This window comes from Hemicordylus capensis, chromosome 11 (genome assembly GCF_027244095.1).
Source record: "Hemicordylus capensis ecotype Gifberg chromosome 11, rHemCap1.1.pri, whole genome shotgun sequence".
In the NCBI taxonomy this organism is placed as follows: domain Eukaryota; kingdom Metazoa; phylum Chordata; class Lepidosauria; order Squamata; family Cordylidae; genus Hemicordylus; species Hemicordylus capensis.
The window spans coordinates 18,458,496-18,476,727 of NC_069667.1; the positions used below are offsets into that span (position 1 = coordinate 18,458,496).

The 18,232-nt window shown below is 48.8% G+C and overlaps 2 protein-coding genes across 3 annotated transcripts in view; one reads left to right on the forward strand and one right to left on the reverse strand.

Moving 5' to 3' along the window:
- Window positions 1-1,722: 1,722 nt before the first annotated feature.
- On the reverse strand, window positions 1,723-13,642 carry MMGT1 (membrane magnesium transporter 1). 2 transcript variants are annotated; one of them, XM_053273627.1, is made up of 5 exons: window positions 13,283-13,642; window positions 12,600-12,803; window positions 7,368-7,420; window positions 6,281-6,384; window positions 1,723-4,391 (listed from the first exon to the last, which is right to left on the reverse strand). In XM_053273627.1, exons 2-5 carry the CDS (start codon window positions 12,682-12,684, stop codon window positions 4,229-4,231), a joined length of 405 nt encoding a protein of 134 aa, XP_053129602.1. In that variant the 5' UTR covers window positions 12,685-12,803; window positions 13,283-13,642; the 3' UTR covers window positions 1,723-4,228. The 2 variants fall into 2 exon arrangements, with proteins under 2 accessions (XP_053129602.1, XP_053129603.1); XM_053273628.1 differs by having other exon boundaries at window positions 12,600-13,642.
- Window positions 13,643-13,670: 28 nt separating this feature from the next.
- The window catches only part of SLC9A6 (solute carrier family 9 member A6), a 41,448-nt gene continuing 36,886 nt past the window's right edge, over window positions 13,671-18,232 (forward strand). The window contains exon 1 of the mRNA XM_053273629.1: window positions 13,671-14,101. Within this exon, the coding sequence (XP_053129604.1) occupies window positions 13,789-14,101 (313 nt within the window). The 5' untranslated portion in view covers window positions 13,671-13,788. The remainder of the gene's footprint in view (window positions 14,102-18,232) is intronic.

The window sequence follows — 18,232 nt, forward strand, 5'->3', positions numbered from 1 at the left end:
CCACATTGTTGGTGCCAACATGCACCACGACAGCTGTCTCCTCCCCAGCACTGCCTAGGAGCCTGTCTAGATGCTGCGTAATGTCCGCAACCTTCGCACCAGGCAGGCAAGTCACCATGTGGTCAACACGCAGGTCACAAACCCATCTCTCTATCCCTCTAATGATCGAATCACCAACTACAAGGAGGCCCCTACCCCCCAGAGGAGTATCCCCTGTGCGAGAGGATATGGGCTCATCATCCACGGAAGGGGTCCCTTCTAAAGGAGCATTTCCCTCTTCCTCAGACCGATGTCCTCCTTGCCCAAGACTTTCATTCTCCCTGACAGCAGAGGAGCTATCTGCCCTGGAGTGGGATGCCTCTACCCCATCCCTGAAGGTCTTGTCTGCATGCCTCTCTGTCTCTCTGAGCTTCTCCAGATCTGCCACCTTGGTCTCAAGGGAATGAATTTGTTCCCTGAGGGCCAGGAGCTCCTTGCACCGAGCACACACCCATGCCTTCTGCCCATGGGGCAAGTAGTCATACATGTGGCACCCTGTGCAATACACTGGGAAGTGCCCCTTCCCCTGCTGACCTTCTATCTTCATACTGTTTTTGTTGGCTGCTTATAGTATTTAGGATAGGTCTCAGCTGTAATGGTCAGCTATTTAACTGTCCAAACAGCCTTTCCCAAGAATATGAGGGATACGAGGGAGGGATTTGTACTTACGTTTTCTTCTCCACCAGGCTCCTTGTGATCGCAGGGGCTTGTTCCAGGCTCCCCCGCACACTTCCTGCAAAACTCCTATGTCCTGTTTGCGATCCCTGTTTACTATGCTCTCGGGCATTCACCTCTTATGTAGGGTAGCCTTCCTAGTTTCAGATAGGGGCCTTGGCCAGCTCCACCCCATAATACTAGAGGAGAACTGGTCTTGTGGTAGCAAGCATGACCTGTCCCCTTAGTTAAGCAGGGTCAACCCTGGTTGCATATGGATGGGAGACCTGATGTTTGAACACTGGAAGAGATTCCCCTCAGGGGATGGATGCTGCTCTGGGAAGAGCATCCAAGTTCCCTCCCTGGTGGCATCTCCAAGATAGGGCTGAGAGAGATTCCTGCCTGCAACCTTGGAGAAGCCTCTGCCAGTCTGGGTAGACAATACTGAGCTAGATGGACCAATCGTCTGACTCGGTATGTGGCAGCTTCCTATGTACTGCCAGGAACTGAAGCGGTTTGTTTTTACATTTATATGCTGCTCTTCCTCCAAGGAGACCAGAGCAGAGCACATGGTTATGCTTATCTTCACAACAAGCCCATGAGGTAGGTTAGGCTGAGAGAGAAGTGACTGGTCCAGAGTTACCCAGTGAACTTTGTGGCTGAGCAGGGATTTGAACTCGGGTCTCCCCGGTCCTAGCCCAACACTCTAACCACTACACCACACTGGCTCTTCTGTTGCCTTCTGCAAGCAAAACATGCGATCTGCCCCTGAGCTGACAGTCCCATCCCCACTGGAGAACCAGGCCTCACATTTAGAAACTGCCTTTCTCTACAAAAACCGGAACACAGTTGTGTACATCAGATCCAGGAACAACTGCTGAAAAGCAGCAACCTCACTTCACAAGCCAGATAGGGAAAACTGTTCAATTTTATTTCACGTATCCATCAAATTTATAAAATAATCTCAAGCTCTCCATTCGCTTACACTTGTACAATAACAGGTCCTGAAGAAAGGAATCGTACTCCATGTGCTTCATAAGGATATTAGTTCTTTATTGGACATTGCAAGATCAAAAAAACAAAAACAAAAACAAAATTTGCACATCTTTGCAATATATAACCATCAATGCTGAAGGATAAGACAGCTACTCCTTGCTGTAATGGGCTGCAAACGTCGTGGATGAGGAGAGGAGGAACGCCTTGGAATTCCAAGCAAGATTCTCAGCTTGTAAGGTAAGCAATACCTGCTGCCTTGGGAGAAGCTTTTTGGAAGCCTAAAACAAGTTCAGAGCAGGCTTGCTGATAATTCGTTAGTAAGCAAATGGCTGGGCTAAAGTGACTCGCATAAAGAGATGCTAAAAACCAAACTGAAAACAGGATTAGTTTAAGCCGTTTTTTCCTCTGAACAGGATGGCCTTTTATTTCCCCTCTCAACATCGAGCTCACCCTGATCTGTCAAATCTCTGAAAGCCCCACTAAGAAAAACTTGTCTCCAGGCTGTTTAACGTCACCATCTTTTGTGACTTGCTCTGAAGGGCAAGTTCTCCATCTAAATAAACTTGTGAGATGGACCACCTCTTAAGAAGGTTCCAACCATCCAGTCCTATGCATAAATCACTAGGAAATAAGTTCCACTAAGCGAAGTGGGTCTTACACACATTCAGGTTTGTGCCGCGAACAGTACTGTATTTGTGGACAGTACTGTACGTTTTGTGCGCTCGTATTTTGGGATCTGGGCCATGCTTAGCGGTTCTCGCGTCAGGCCCCTCGTGCAGTCCAGATCCATTTGGGATCTCCCAGGATAGGGGCTCAGAAGGACAGTTCTGTTTGGCAAGGCATACGGGGGCCAACTTAAAAGCAGCAATTGCCATTTCAGAGCACAGCATGGAAAGGCAACCAGCCAGCCATTTGAAAGGGAGAAATTAAACTCAACTGCCAACCACAAGCTTCACAGACTTAAATGTCAAAAGGAAGTAGGAGCAGCTGGTCTTCTGCACAAATTAGGCTTCAAGTGCTGCTGTGTGGGTTAAGCTTAAGGGAAGAGTCGGGAGAATCTGGCTTCGGCATATCAGGGGAAGAGAAGAGTAAGGCAGATAGCAAAACCCTACCAATGACTCAGGTTTTTCACCTCATGGCAACAGGCAGGATTTCAGCTGGATCAACACAAGGCAAGAGAGGGCGAGGCCAGTGTCTATTCAGAGCACAACGTGGACATTCGCTTAGGGACCAGCAAGAACGGAAGCATAGCCATTTATTTTTAAGGCCACGCCTTCATCGCCACATGAAATGCGGCAAGGGTCAGAGCGGGGGAACCAACACTGACTTGTGTGGTGTGCCTGCTTTATTTTACTCCAAGCAGGCCAGTCAAGCAGCTAACACTCAACCTGCACTGCCACAAGTGGATGGTGCACTTTCCCCCCGCCCCGGACCGATATTTCTATATAGGAAATATGTCCCATGTGAAGCAACCCTAGCAGAAAAAGCTAGGAAAACCAGCTTTCCTGCACATCCATTAACAGCTCAGACCAGTTCACAACCCAACAGCAGATAGAAGGGAACGTCTCCCCTCCTCCTGAACACTCCGCCCTGCTCCGAGGAAGACGGCCGGGGAAGGAGTCTCTTTGGAGCTAAAACGCACCAGCCAAGTGGGCAGCACAACATGGTGAGAGAAACGAGCTGAGTGTGTCTGGTTTGAAGGTGAACAAAGCACCTTCCCTTGCTTGGATCAAACTCTCGGCTACCTTCCCAACAAGGGAGAAAGAGCATAAACAGGAGAGGCTAAATCAACACACAGTCTTAAGAGGGCGGCGGGGAGAGGAGAATCAGGACATCTCAACATAAATACTTGTCCGTGAATAGCCTTCTGGCATATCTCAGAGGAGCATTAGAAGCAGTCCAGCTTGAGGACTTTGACCCAGAGAGGAAAGGAAGCTTTGTGTCCCTGCCAACAAGTCGGGTTGAGTAACCCCAGCGTTGCTTGGGAGGCTGTCCTGTCTTAATGGCTCTGCCTTGGCCCGTGGAGATCACATCACAGGATGGCCCCAGCCCAAAGTGCTGCCATCAGAGACATGCAAGGAACACAAGGGTTGTCGTCCTCTGTCAAGGGTGGGGGGAAATGGACACAAGACACCCCCTTCCTCGGCATTCAATAAACAGTACAAGCCAACACTCCTCTGTAGTTATCCGTCACATTAAAACCATCATCTGCTTTGGGGTAACAGGAAATTCATTTTAGGTGGATCGCAATAGCGTTTTATGGGAGAAAGGTAAAACGTATGGTTTCACAGCATAATTCTAGCAGTAACTTGCCCTGTTTTGCCAATTCACAATTCAGTCATTGTCATTAACAGTGTTCAAAGAAGGTCCTTTTTTAATATTTTTATATATATTTATATATATATATTTATATATTTTATAAAGTCTGGAAGATCAATATAAATACTGCTCCAGAAATTTAAAAAGTTTTTACATCCCCAGCTCCAATATTATAGCTCAGTGTCCTGTTCTGTTTTTAGAATCATCTGTAAAAATCTTTTTAACGGCGGAGAGGCTCAAGTTTTCGCAACTTCAGAGATGCGCCGGACGACAAAGCACCCTGGTTGGAGGACGAACTGACAGTGTCCGGGGACTGGAATAATACTCTGCCCCGGTGATTAAATACATAAAAAGATGGATGGTTCCTTAATGTGTCAAATGTCCTTTAAATACAAACAAAAACAGAAGTGAAAAAAGTGGGATTAATACTGAAGCATCACCAGCAGTTCTAGATGCTGAATTATAACAAGTAAGTGCTGTTCCCCATAACAGAGATTCCCAGATGTTGATAACTACAACTCCCCCAATCCCCAATCCAAAGGCCACTGCAGGTGGAGATTACAAGAGAAGTAGTCCACAACATCTAGAAATCTGTTACTGAGAGCACTGGTCATAACCAACATTATTTACGGAGTCTGGGGAACCTGGCACACTTTTTAACCCTGTATCCTTCCCAATGACTGGTGCTCCTCGGTGTCAGAGGAAGTAGCAACAAGTGCACAGGACAAGAGAACACCACTGGCATTCAGAGGTGACCAAGAAAGCTTTTAGAGAGCAATGGAGCGAGGCCCAGGTTCGAATGGGCCAAGGTCAAAGCCTTCAGGACAGCAGGAGGGAGAAAAAGTCCATGATGGCAACAGAGCTTTCCAAGGCATCCTCATTCCAAGGACCACCCCTACTGATTATGCAGATATCCGGACTTCTCCCTCTGAACAAGTCTACCTGGCCCATCCTTTGGTTGAGGATGATGAGGTACATAAGCCAACTAGGGTGGTTGGTACCATCTGTTGGGAACCAGTGCTCACTGTGATTGTCGACAAGGTCTACACCCCTAGAGATGGGAAAGAGGCAATAGCACTGTTGCACTTTTCAATAAAGACATGTGCCGTTGTGTTTTCATTGTCCTGACCACTGCACCAGCCAAATTTGCAGTGGTGTTTTAAAATACTCTAAAATGGAAGTGGAAACTGGCAGGAATGTCCTCCAATGATTACTCCATGGAGAGAGGACAACATAAGACCATAAGATCAGGCCCAAGGAGGCCCATCTAGTCCAGCATCCTGTTTCGCACAGTGGCCCACCAGATGCTGCTGGAAGCCACAGACAGGGGTTAAGGGCATGCCCTTTCTCCTGCTGTTACTCCTCTGCAACTGGTACTCAGAGGCATCCTGCCTTTGAGGCTGGAGGTGGCCTATAGCCCTCCGACTAGTAGCCGTTGTTAGACCTCTCCTCCATGAAATTATACAAACCCCTCTTAAAGCCATCCAAGTTGTTGGCTGCTACCACATCTCGTGGCAGAGAATTTGTTCATTGTGACCCTCACCCTTTCTTCCATGCAAAAATGACTGAAATTGTACCCCAATCATTGGGGTGTGTGTGATATAGAAAGGGGGAATAATACACAGAAAACTGTAAGTGCAACAATGCTGTCACCTTTCCCCCATCCCTAAGGGGTGGGGGTGGATGCTGCCAAAAACCACTTGACATTCGTCCCCCGAGATTATATGGATGGCCAAAATTTGTGGGCCCGGCTCATGGACTAATATGATGGAACAGAGGACAGGAGCCTGGTACCTCTGCTTCATGAGAGAGGAATTTTTAGCAGGCTGCAGCTTCTTTCTAATGCATTGAAAAGCAGCACCTGTCAAATTTCTCATTATTTGTATAAAGCAAAGTGTGCTGTCAAGTTGGTGTCAACTCCTGGCAACCACAGAGCCTGATGGTTGTCTTTGGTAGAATACAGGAGGGGTTGATCATTGCCATCTCTCGTGCAGTATGAGATGATGCCTTTTCACCATCTTCCTATATCACTATATAGGAGTTTCCCATAGTATGGGAAACATACCAGTGGAGATTTGAACTGGCAACCTCTGGCTTGCTAATCAAGTCATTTCCCCCACTGTGCCATTAGGTGGCATACTGAGGGCAAAAGCCACCCACTCTTGAAATAGTTCTGGCGGGCAGTTTGGCAGAGAGGGTGGAAGGAAAAACAGAATAGGAAGCCATGCAACAAGATATAACATCAGGGTAGAGTAAGGAGTAAAGCACATACTTATTTTTTAGTTCTGAAGTGGCATCCATGTCTTTAAATTCTCCTGCAATGTGTACTATTCCATAACAAGTAACAGCAAAGGCCAACAGTGTTTGAAGAACTATCTGTAACAGATTAAAACAGAGAACAAGCACTTCAATGGCTTCAGGAAATCCTGTCAATGACATCCTTCTCTCATCTGGTTGTAAATAATCAACTTTATTTTTGTTTCCTGGCAAGAAACTGCCAGGGTTTCCAAGATGTGTGCTGTAGGCAGGCGGAGTCCTAGGTTTTGGACAGAAGACATCCAGGTTCGTATCCCCACTCAGCCATGAAAGCAGCCTACGGCACGTCATGATTTCTCAGCCATCCAATCGTGAGAATAATGAGGGGAAAAATAATTGGATAGTATTTGACACAATGGTTGAAACTTGAAACCTAGCTTTCTTATCTGTTCATGCAAGAAAGAATCAAAACCCCGAGGACTAAAGTTAGGAGAAAGATTGCATTAGGCTGGGATCAGGATAGTGGAGGGCACACAACAGATCCACAGAAACATACCAGAAAGAGAAAGTGTTTCCTCACCGATGGAGAGTAAATCTGAGGCTGGATATTGACTGGAGCAGGGAATTCTTATGCAGATGATTTTAGGGAAGGAAGCAAGGTGGCAAATAAGTATTAATACTTAATACTTACTTAAATTCAGGCATAGTGCCAAGGCTGCAGTATTAAGGCTAAAAATCTGAATCACCAGATTCGTGAGAGAGCAGAGATGAATGGACTCAAATTCAGTTTCTGGAAGCAGGACGACATGAACCAAGTTGGCTAGGAAGCGATCCATAAACTACTCTGTCAAGTTTGTTAGCCATGCTGATGTGTGTGTGTGTGTGTGTATGTATATGTATAAGTGTGTGTACACACACACACACACACACACACACACACACACACACACACACCACTCTACCTGTCAAGTATTCAAGTTTGCTCCTCCACTGACGTAATTGTCATTAAACCAGTTTATATGCAAATATGTCATCTTAAGCAGCTTATGGATCACAGCCAAAACTGCGGTTTCACATAACTGAAAGAAGAATGTACAACTTACATCTATTGGCAAGGTTTCATCTTCTTTTTCTGTTAATCTCATGTAGGAGCGATCTATAAAATAAAGACAGGCTGGTAAATGAACTTATTTCCTTCATTATATTCGCAGAGCACAGAGTGGCTGACCTGGCCGAGCCTTCTTTCAGTTCCATCCTGGGTGCTAACTCTATGCAAAGATCACGACTTCCTCGTTTCCACAATTTCTCTCTCAGACAATGCTAATCCAGGGGTTCTCAACCTCCAGTCCCCAGATGATGTTGGACTACAACTCCCATCACCCTGTACTCCAGCAATATCTGGGGATCCGAGTTTGAGAACCCCTGGATTAATCCAATCTTTAAAGCATGCCTGACTTGATGAATAGGATGCTCTACTCATCTCTAGAATGCAAAGAGAAACGCATCTGACAGGGATGACCAAGTAATGCAAAACATTCACCAGATGTTTTCTGTGTGTATAAAGCAAAGACAGGCCCCTGAACTCACCACTAACCACTATTTTGATTAAAGGAAACCACACAGCCTATTAAGACACAGGTAAGTAAGAAGACACAGACAGAAGGGTTTGTGTTTGCCGTCTTCAATCCAAGTACTTTATGTCCATCAAGCCAAAGACCATGAATCACAGACTTCTAAACTCAAGGAAGGTTCTGGTCTTTTAGGTCAGGGATTGGCAATACATCACCCATAACAGTACATCTTAGGGTGGAGAGAACCCATGCAGTTATCAGCCCAATTACACGCAGGTCCAGAGAATGTACTACTACTACTACTACTACTACTATAAATATTTAGATACCACTCTTCAACAAAATTCTCAAAACGGTTTACATAGAAAAATAAATAATACATAAATTCAGGGTTTGGTGCCTGTGTACCTTCAGGATCGCCTCTCCCGTCCAACTTCAACCCCCCCCACCGTGCAGTTGTCTCAGGTGAGCCTTCTCTGTTGTAGCCCACTCCTTATGGAACACTGCTACCTGAGATTCATAATGCTCCCTCTCTTCTGTCCTTTAAGAAGCTCCTGAAAACCTATCTATTTTGCCAGGCTTTTCGTTTTTAACATGTGCGTGTGTGTGAGGTTCTTTTTCTTTTTTCCTTCTCTTTCTCCCCACCTTTTTCTCTTGTCTTCGTTGCTGTTTTCATTTACGTAAACTGCCTCGAGTCTAAGGAAGTCAGGCAGTCAATAAATCTGCTAAATAAACAAACAAACAAGATAGATCCTTGTCTCCAAAGGGCTCACAGTCTAAAAAGAAACATAAGGTAGACACCAGCAACAACCACTGGAGGGATGCTGTGCTGGGGATGGAGAGGGCCAGTTTCCCCTCCTGCTAAATATAAGAGAATCACCACTTTAAAAGGTGTATCTTTGCTCAGTTCGCAGGGTTATCTATGAGCTCTTTCAAGATCTAGATGGTTACCATCAATTTATCCGGGATGCAATTCAGAGGATGGAGACAGTACAGCTGTAATACATGGCACCTGGAGTTGTTTCTTAATACTTTGCAAAGTTGGACTGCCATGGGGTTGAATAACTCAACCAAATAAGTCTTTCGGCAGAGTTGCGTCTACATTTTGAGCCAAGCCCCTGAGCCGTGCAAATGTACTCCCAATATGCCTCCAGCCTAGCCTACCTCACAGGGTTGTTGTGAGGCTAAATATAACCATGTATATTTACTCCAGCTCCTTGGAGGAAGAGCAGGATATAAATGTGAAAAACAAACAAACAAAATACCCCAATCCCGAGCATCTCAGTTGATCCTACATCTCATTCCTGCTCTCTTAAGGTACCACAGCCTGCTGATCACCTGCTGTTTTTATCCAGTCAACCCAGTTCCCCTGCCAACAGAGCACACCAGTCCTTTAGCTTTGTGCCATACTAACCTGGTCTACTCCGACTCTGGGCCCCACCCCCTTGACCCATGATGTCACCTCCAGGTCCAATACTGTCCCAAACACCTGCTCTTAATCCCAACCTCAGCTGCAGACACAGCCTCCAAATTGTGCTAGTTTCCAGGCCCGGACTTGTGCCAGTTGCACTGACTGCAGGCTGTCAACAGGTGCAGGTTTTCCTCCTCCTCGTGATGCAATGCCATCCGAGCACTCTGGTCGCAGTGTTGCTTGCCAGGTAATTCTCGGGAGCTCCCCGTCGTAGCATCTGGCAGCTCTCCTTGATTCCAACATCTCATGGGTCAGCAGGATTCCCTGGGGACCACAGGGGCCTGGCCCCTTGCCAATTGCTTTTAGGAGATTTATCAGGGGACAGGGAGAAGAGGAAGGCTTGTGATCTGGCGAAACAGGAAGTGACTTCAAGTGCCGCTGGTGGATTTTCTTGCCCCCCAAATTTACCTTTACCTTTACAATGTTACCTTGCCCCCCAAATTTAGAGTCCCTCACAACAGATCTACACAGAAGCCAGTTTGCAGCTTTCTGGAACACTCCAGTGTGACCAAGGAAAAGAACCCAGTATGCAGATAGGAGAAGGCCGAGTTCTCAGTGCTCGTGGTCAGAAGGAGCAGAGATCCCAATGGTTTCTCACGGCTGCCATGCTTTCTCTCTCACACGCAATCTGTTCTAAGAATTGTTATTTTGAAGCTTCCTAAATAGAGCTCCTTCTGTTGTGTCTGATGAATAGGTTAGGATTGCCATCCTATGCACCCTTACTCAGAAGTAAAAACCACCAAGAGTTTTGTGGCACCTTAAAGATTAACAAGTGTACTGTGGCACCAGCTTTTCTGGAGTCCACTTTCGTCAGATGTATGAAGTGCTATTTTCAGTTGGTACCAACATAGAATTCTGTATCTCAGTAGGATTCCACATATATTCCGCCTCCTTTTAACTGGGCCAAGAGAAACCTTTTAAAGCAACGGCGTTCTCATATTTAGTAGCAGCAGAGCAACTGTCCCTATTCAGCCCAGCACAGGGTCCCTCCAGTGGCAACTGCTGGTGTCTCTCTCATCTCTCTTTTTAGATTGTGATCCCTTTGGGGACAGGGAACCATTTTCCTCATCCCTTCACTATGTAAACCTCTTTGAGAACAGTTTTGTTGGGAAATGGTATATGAAATGTTTTTTAACAAGAATAATAATAAGCAGGAGGTGTTGCAAGGTTAGAGTGGGGGGAAGATAGTAAAGAGCTAGCTGAGACTTAGCTGGTGACCCCCTCTGCCTCAGGGGACCAGGAATACTTGTCCCCCCTTTTTCAATTACAGCTACACCCCTAATAGCACCACCAGACATTATTATTGGAATTGAGCCAGTCTTACAGTAGCAGGAATGAATGACCCCTTTGCTAAGCAGGGTTTCTCTTGGTTTGCATTTGGATGGGTCTCTACATGTGAGCCCTGTAAGACATTCCTCTTGGGGACAGTGTTCCCTCTAACAGGGATTCCCAGATGCTGTTGACTACAACTCCCAGAATCCCCAAGCAAAAGCCATTGCAGCTGGGGATTCTGGGAGTTGTAGTTAGCAACATCTGGGAATCCGTTGGAGGGAATACTGCTTGGGAGATGGGGCTGTAGCTTAGTGGAAGAGCATCTGCTTTGCACGCAGAAGGTCCCAGGTTCATTCCCTGGCAGCATCTGAGGGAGACTGCTGACTGAAACCTTGGAAAGCCACTGGCAGTCAGTGTAGACAGCACTGAGCTAGGTTGACCAAGAGGGTGGACAGAGAGAATTCTGTCTCCCTCTCTCACAGCACTAGAACAAGGGGCCCCATCCATGACACTGAAAGTCGGGAAATTTAGGACCGACAAGAGGAAGGACTTTTTCACACAGTGCATAATTAATCTATGGAATTCTTTGCCATGGGGTGTGGTGATGACCACCAGCTTGGGTGGCTTTAAATGGGGCTTAGACAGATTCATGGAGGACAGGTCTATCAATGGCTACTAGTCTGGTGGCTGTGGGCCACTTCTAGCCTCAGAGGCGTGATGCCTCTCAATACCAGTTGCCAGGCAGCAACAGCAGGAGAGAGGACATGCACATACCTCTTGCCTGGGGGCTCTCCAGAGGCATCTGGTGGGCCACTGTGTGAAACAAAATGCTGGACTAGATGGGTCTTGAGCCTGATCCAGCAAGGCTGTTCTTATGTCTGACTCGGTATAAGGCAGCTTCCTGTGTTTCTAGTCCACTAGGCTCACACCATTTGGAAATTGAATGCATCCCGTGGAAGGAACAAACTGCATTTCAGTGGGCATTCCCTGTCACTCATTTTAGGATGCCCTGACACTAGTCCACCACAGGACTTAAACATAGAAGGTCCCAGGTTCAACCCCTGGCAGCATCTCCAGGTCTGCCTAAGAAAGACTCCTGCCAGAAAGAGCCACTGCCCTAGTAAACAATCCTGAGCTAGGTGGGGCAAGGGTCTGACCTGGGAAAAGGCAGCTTCCTCTGTACACACACACACACGCACACACACACACACACACACACACACAGGACTGCAGTCGGTGGTGTTTACTTCTCAGTAGGCCTACCTGAGACTGCGCTGCATACCTGTTCAGGTGCCCCACGGCCCTGCTTGAGCTGCCACAGGCCAGAATGGCACGACCCCTGCTGCCCCCCCGCCTTTCATCCCAGTCGCCACCGGACCCAAACCTACATAGGGAAACTGACGTATACCGAATCAAACTATTAGTCCATCTCGCTCAGTATTGTCTTCACAGGCTTGCAGCGGCTTCTCCAAGGCTGGAGGCAGGAGTCTCTCTCAGCCCTATCTTGGAGATGCTGCCAGGGAGGGAACTTGGAACCTTAGATGCTCTTCCCAGAGCAGCCCCATATCTTACAGCACTCACATGCAGTCTCCCATTCAAATGCAACCAGGGCTGACCCTCCTTTGCAAAGGGGACAATTCATCCCCACATCACTCACCCACCAAGGACCCAAACCCTCCCTCGGGCCCCTCCTACGCTGGGGATTAGAAGAAATCTGACCAGGGGTTCTCCCACTGGCCTCCCCAGATGTCGCTGGACTACAACTCCCATGCTCCCCGGCCCCGACGGCTTTGGCTGGGGAGGATGGGAGCTGTAGTCCAAAGACACTTCGGGACCCCAGGTGGAGAATACCGGTTGGGCGACTCCCCCCTCCCCAGCGATCAGATCACAGCGCCCCCCCGCCGCGCCATGACTCCCCCCTCCCTCCTGCCCCCCCGGGGAGGGAGCAGGGGGACCCAGAGGCCTTTGCGCCCCCCCTCCCAGCCAGTCCCCTTCCCTGGCAGGGCGCGGGCGCCACTCACGCTGCGCGGCGGAGAAGGCCGCGTGCGCCAGGGCGAAGAGTCCGACCCCGACCAGCCCTTTCCACAACGAGGCGGCCGCCATCATCCTCCCTCAGCTAACGCCGGGGGTGCGCGCGGGCGGCCAGCGTCGGGGGCGAGCGCTCGACACAGCAATCCGCGGCGCACCCTGATGTCGTCACGGAGGCGGCCGGTGGGAACCTAGAACTAGAGAAAGAAATAAGAGTGACTGACACCACGCACACAGTCTCCAACCAACCGGTGTTTGTATTCGGAAAGGTTTAAAAGCCTCATAGACTTTTTTATCTTTTAAAATTCACACTTTTAAGGAAATGTGCCCCAGTGTGTCTTGGCTTTCGCCTTTTGTCTCTGTTGCCATCCGAGTAAGCATCCTTAGGCCGGCACTGCTGCTGATCCCATTCTGTGCCCAGGCTTCAGTCCTGCTCCTGCACGCTTGCAACAAGGAAAACATAATCGGAATCGGGGTTTGACTTCAACAGCAGCAGAGCGGAGAGGTTCAGCTGCGATCCCTACTAAGCCTGTTTCCAGCGCCCCACCTCATCCTAACTACGTTCCTTTCCTTGCGAGTAAACCCTCTCGGGTTTAACAGGATTTAACGTGCAGGTAAGGCTGCAGCTCAGGGGCTGGTTGGCTGCAAGCGGCAGGCAGGACTCAGTGGGACTCACGTCCGAGCAAACACACGTGCCAGGCTCGGGCTGGGCGGGCGTTCAGGATCGCAGCCGGACACGAGCTAGCAGCGTCCTCCGCAGGGCTCCCCGCAGCCTTGCTCTCTTGCAAGCAACTCCGTTGAGGCTGCAACCTCACGCCTGCTTGGAAGTCAACCCAAGAAGTCGGGTCAAGGGGGCTGGCTGGCTGGCTGACTCCCACCACGCCACCAGGAACAGGAGTGGGTCGCCACTCGAGGCTGCTGCGGGCCACATGCAAGGGAAGCCCAGCCAGGGCAGGGTGGAGGGGGGGGGCTCGCTTGTTGTAAGCACGCCCGCGAGGATGGAGGCTGCCTCCCCCCTCCTGCGCCTGCTCTCTGTGCGGTCGGCTCGCCGCGCCTGCGCCTGCGCCAGCGCGCCCCACCTCTCCACGGCCCGGGAGTGGCGCCGCCCCAGTCCTGGCCCTGGGCAGCGGAGGAGGAGCAGCAGCAGCAGCGGCGGCATTGGACAGCCGGTGCGCGCGAACCATGGCCGTCCCGGCCCAGCTGCGGCGGTGCCGGGGGGTCCCCGGGGTTCCCCGGCAGCGGCTCCTGGGGCTGCTCCTGCTGGCGATGCTGGGGCTGGACCTCTGGGCAGCAGGGGCGCAGGCGGAGTCCCGTGCCCAGGGGGCCCTGGAGGAGGAGATCGTGTCCGAGAAGGCGGCCGAAGCCAGCCACCGGCAGGACAGCGCCAACCTGCTCATCTTCATCCTCCTGCTCACCCTCACCATCCTCACCATCTGGCTCTTCAAGCACCGCCGGGCGCGCTTCCTCCACGAGACCGGCCTGGCCATGATCTACGGTGAGTGGCTCGGATGGGCGCCCCCCAACCCTTCGCTTAAGCAGCCCCGCGAGTGCCCCGGTCGCCAGGAAGGAGCCGCCCCTTCGCTTTGTAAGGTGGCATCCCCAGCCGGCCCTGCAGCCCCATCCACGCCCCCACAATTGAGATGCAATTTAGAGCCAGCCTAGCTTAGTGGTTAGAGTGCGGGACTAGGGCCGGGAAGACCCGCGTTCGGATCCCCCATTCAGCCGTGACACTCACTGGGTGACTCTGGGCCAGTCCTGGCTCTCTCAGCCGAACCTACCTCACAGGGTGGTTGTTGTGAGGGTGTACACATAACCAGGTACACCGAGGGATATAAAACTTAAAACAAACCCCCTCCCCATCCCACCTGTTTACAGGACATCCATCACCTTTATTGATTGTTCTATGCGTGGGGAGGGAGGGACCCCCCTGACTTTGCCTGCAGAAGGTGGTCACGCTCCCATTCCACGGTCCAGGTAGCAGGAGAGGGGAAGGAACCTGATACCTTAGGGAGCCTGATTAAGTCAGCGGGGACCAGTGTGCCCTCTGACAGGGATCCCCAGATGTTGTTGACTACAGCTCCCATAATCCCCAGCCAAAGGCCATTGCACCTGGGGATTCTAGGAGTTGTAGTCAACAACATCTGGGAATCCCTGTTAAAAGGCACACTGGAGTGGACCATCCTGGGCTAATTGGAGTGGACCATGGGAAGCTTCATTAGGCTGAGTCGGGCCACTGGCCCATCTAGCTCAGAATTTTCTACACGAACGGCACTGGCGCTCTCTCCCAGCCCTACCTGGAGATGCTTCCAGGGGCTGAACTGGGGACCTTCTGCATGTAAGTCTACCACTTAATTTAATTTAATTTAATTTTTTATTTACACTTATATCCCGCTCTTCCTCCGAGGAGCTCAGAGTGGTGTACAAGGTTATTTTTATCCTCACAACAACCCTGTGAGGTAGGTTAGGCTGAGAGATACATGGCTGGCCCAGAGTCACCCAGTGAGTTTCATAGTTGAATGGGGACTCGAAACTTGGTCTTCCGGGTCCTAGTCCAACACTCTAACAGGAAGAGATTAAAACATGTGAACAGGGAGATTTTTTTAAAAAGAGAGAGAAGACGAGGAGCTATCAAGGAAAAGAGGACACATTTTAAATGTGTCTTAGTTATGTCCCCATCTCCATATCTTACAGCAGACAGTGCTCAGATGTAGTCACCCATCCAAATGCAACCTAGGGTGGACCCTGCTTAGCAAAGGGAACAATTCATGCTTGCTGCTGCAAAGACCGGCTCTCCCTCCCAGACCATGATGGTGTAACTCGGTAGAAAGCAGCCTCAGATGTTTGTCTAAGAATGGAGACTGGTGTTCTCTCTAATTTTTTTTCATCTGTGTGTGGAATGAGTGTTGTTCTGGGCGGCAGCATCAAGGCAGTGTGCACACATGTGCATTCAGAATGGGGCCTTCCTGATTCAACCTGAGTGGGATCTAAAATTAACTGAGCCGACATCAGGAAACATGTGTTTTTTGTTGTTTTAAAATGGTTAAATAGTTAATATTTCTTGGTTGGTTTTAATGTTGTAAACTGCCTAGAGACTTCGGTAGTGGGCCGTATACAAATATGCTAAATCGATCCATAAAATAAATAAGTGTGAGCGTGCACACACATACACGCCTTAGAGCAGTGGTTGCCAACCTGAGTTCCTCCAGATGTTGCTGAACTACAACTCCCATCATTCCTAGCTACAATTTATTGTGGCGGGGATGCTGGGACTCGTAGTTCAGCAAAATCTGGAGAAACCCTGGTTGGGAACCCCTGCCTTAGAGGGAACACTGATGGAGACCCCTTTCTAAAAAAAGCTCATGCAACAATATATTTATTAGTCTTCGGGTGCCAGAATACTCTTAGTTTTCTCCACGTTCTAATCCAGCCAAGCGCTTTTGTTCTTTCCCATCCATCCATTCATCGCAAGGCAAAGGCGTTTTACCACTGAGCAAAGGCTTTGCATGCAGAGTGTCCGAATTTCAATCACTGGCCGCATCTCCAGGTAGGGCTGAGAACCCCTGCCTGAAATCTTGGAGGACTGCTGCCAGCCAGTGTGGACAATATTGAGCGAAATGGTCCAAGGGTCTGACTTGCCAGAAGGCAGACCCTGTTCTCTCTTCCCAGCTGTGTATCTAGCGCTTGCCCAAATGCTGCAAAATTCACTCACCCATCCTTGTGTTGCACTTGAAGACTGATAGACTGGCAGTCGCCTCTTTTAAGATACCAAAATCCAGCGGTGCGCCTTGGTATCTTGAGAAACCAGCTGTGTTCTGAAAACACAGAGGCTTTGCAGGTGTCCCTGCAGGTTCTGAAATCTCACTTCCTTCCCTGTACAAGCAACTTCCACAAATATAAAAGGGATTCATTTCTGGCACTTGAAATATACGGTGTCCCAGCCACCTATTATTGAGTCCTCTTCTTGTACCCCTGCCCAACACCTGCTTCCACCCCAAAACTGAACACTGCAAAATGCACCTTTGTTCTGCAGCCGAGACCCACCTCCCAGCAACCACCCTAACATCCTATGCTCTGTGCATCTGGCTCACGTTTTCAGCCACCTTGTGCCTAACGCTTAGTGCATGATTTTGACAAGGTCTCCCCCACCACTAGAGATGGAGAAGAGACGATAGCATTGCAATACAGTGCTTTCCGATGTCAGTGTGTTATCATGCTCTTATTGTCCTGACCATCGACCCTGCAGAGGTCAAATTTACAGTGGTGTTTGAAGAGCTTTAAAAACACACACAAACTACTATAAAAGTGTATCAATCTTGTCTGAGGATTAGAAATGAAAACTGGCAGGAATGTCCTCCACCGGTTACTCTATGGAGTGAATGCAACAGTTTGTTCGTTGTTACCCTAAGCCTTTGCTCTGTGCAAAAATGACTGCAATTTTACCCTAATTATTTTGGGGGTAGGGATAAAGAAGGGGTAATAATGCAGAGAAAGCTATAAGTGCAATAATCATATTACCTACTTTCCATCTATCTTTGCCTCCAGCCTCGGAGGCAAGATGCCTCTAAATACCAGCTGCAGGGGAGCAACAGCAGGAGAGAGGGTATGGACATACCTCTTGCCTGTGGGCTTTCCAGAGGCATCTGGTGGGCCACTGTGTGAAACAGGATGCTGGATTAGATGGGCCTTGGGCCTGATCCAGCAGAACTGTTCTTATGGGGTAGATGTTGCCAAGAATAACTATGAGCATTTATCCCATGAGAAGGTACCGATGGCTAAAATTTATGGGCCTGGCCCATGGACAAACTAAGCCACTTGATGTGTCTGTGCTGCCCTCAAGATCTATTAACCCCTTCGTTACACCCCTGCAACTGTGGATTAACTCTTGCCTACTGCACTCTGTTCCCTCTAACAGGGGAACAGATGTTGTTGACTACAACTCCCAGCATCCCCAGCTGCAGTGGCCTTTGGCTGGGGATTCTGGGAGTTGTAGTCAACAACATCTGGGAATCCCTGTTAGAGGGAACACTGCGTACCGCGTCACCTCTGTAGCTTTTCAGAGGCTTTTATGTGACTCATTATCTCGATCCACCTACTCTCCTATCCAATGTTCTCTCTAATTTTTTTCATCTGCGGAGTGAATTTTGTTCTGGGCGGCAGTATTAAGGCAGTGTGCGCGCATGTATATTCAGAGTGGCACCTTCCTGATTCAACCTGAGCGGGAGCTAAAATTAACTGAGCGGACCTACCAAAAGATCTGTGAGCAGATGCATGTGTGCACACCTTAGAGGGAACACTGCTCCTATCTAAATATGTATACGCTATGTGTGAAGCTACATTTCTGGCAAGCTTAAAGTACAGTATACCACAGCCCTTCTTGCTTTTATCCCGCTTTACTGTGGATAGCTTATTTATTTATTTAATTTTTAATTTTTTTATTTCAAATATTTCTATGCCACCCAAAACGTGCGTCTCTGGGCGGTTTACAATTAAAATCCTTTAAAACATCAAATCATTAAAATCATTTAAAACATTAAACACGTTTAAAACCCAGAATAAAAAATTTAAAACTATGCATCTAATTAAAAGCCTGGGTGAATAAGTGTGTCTTCAGTGCCTTTTAAAAAGT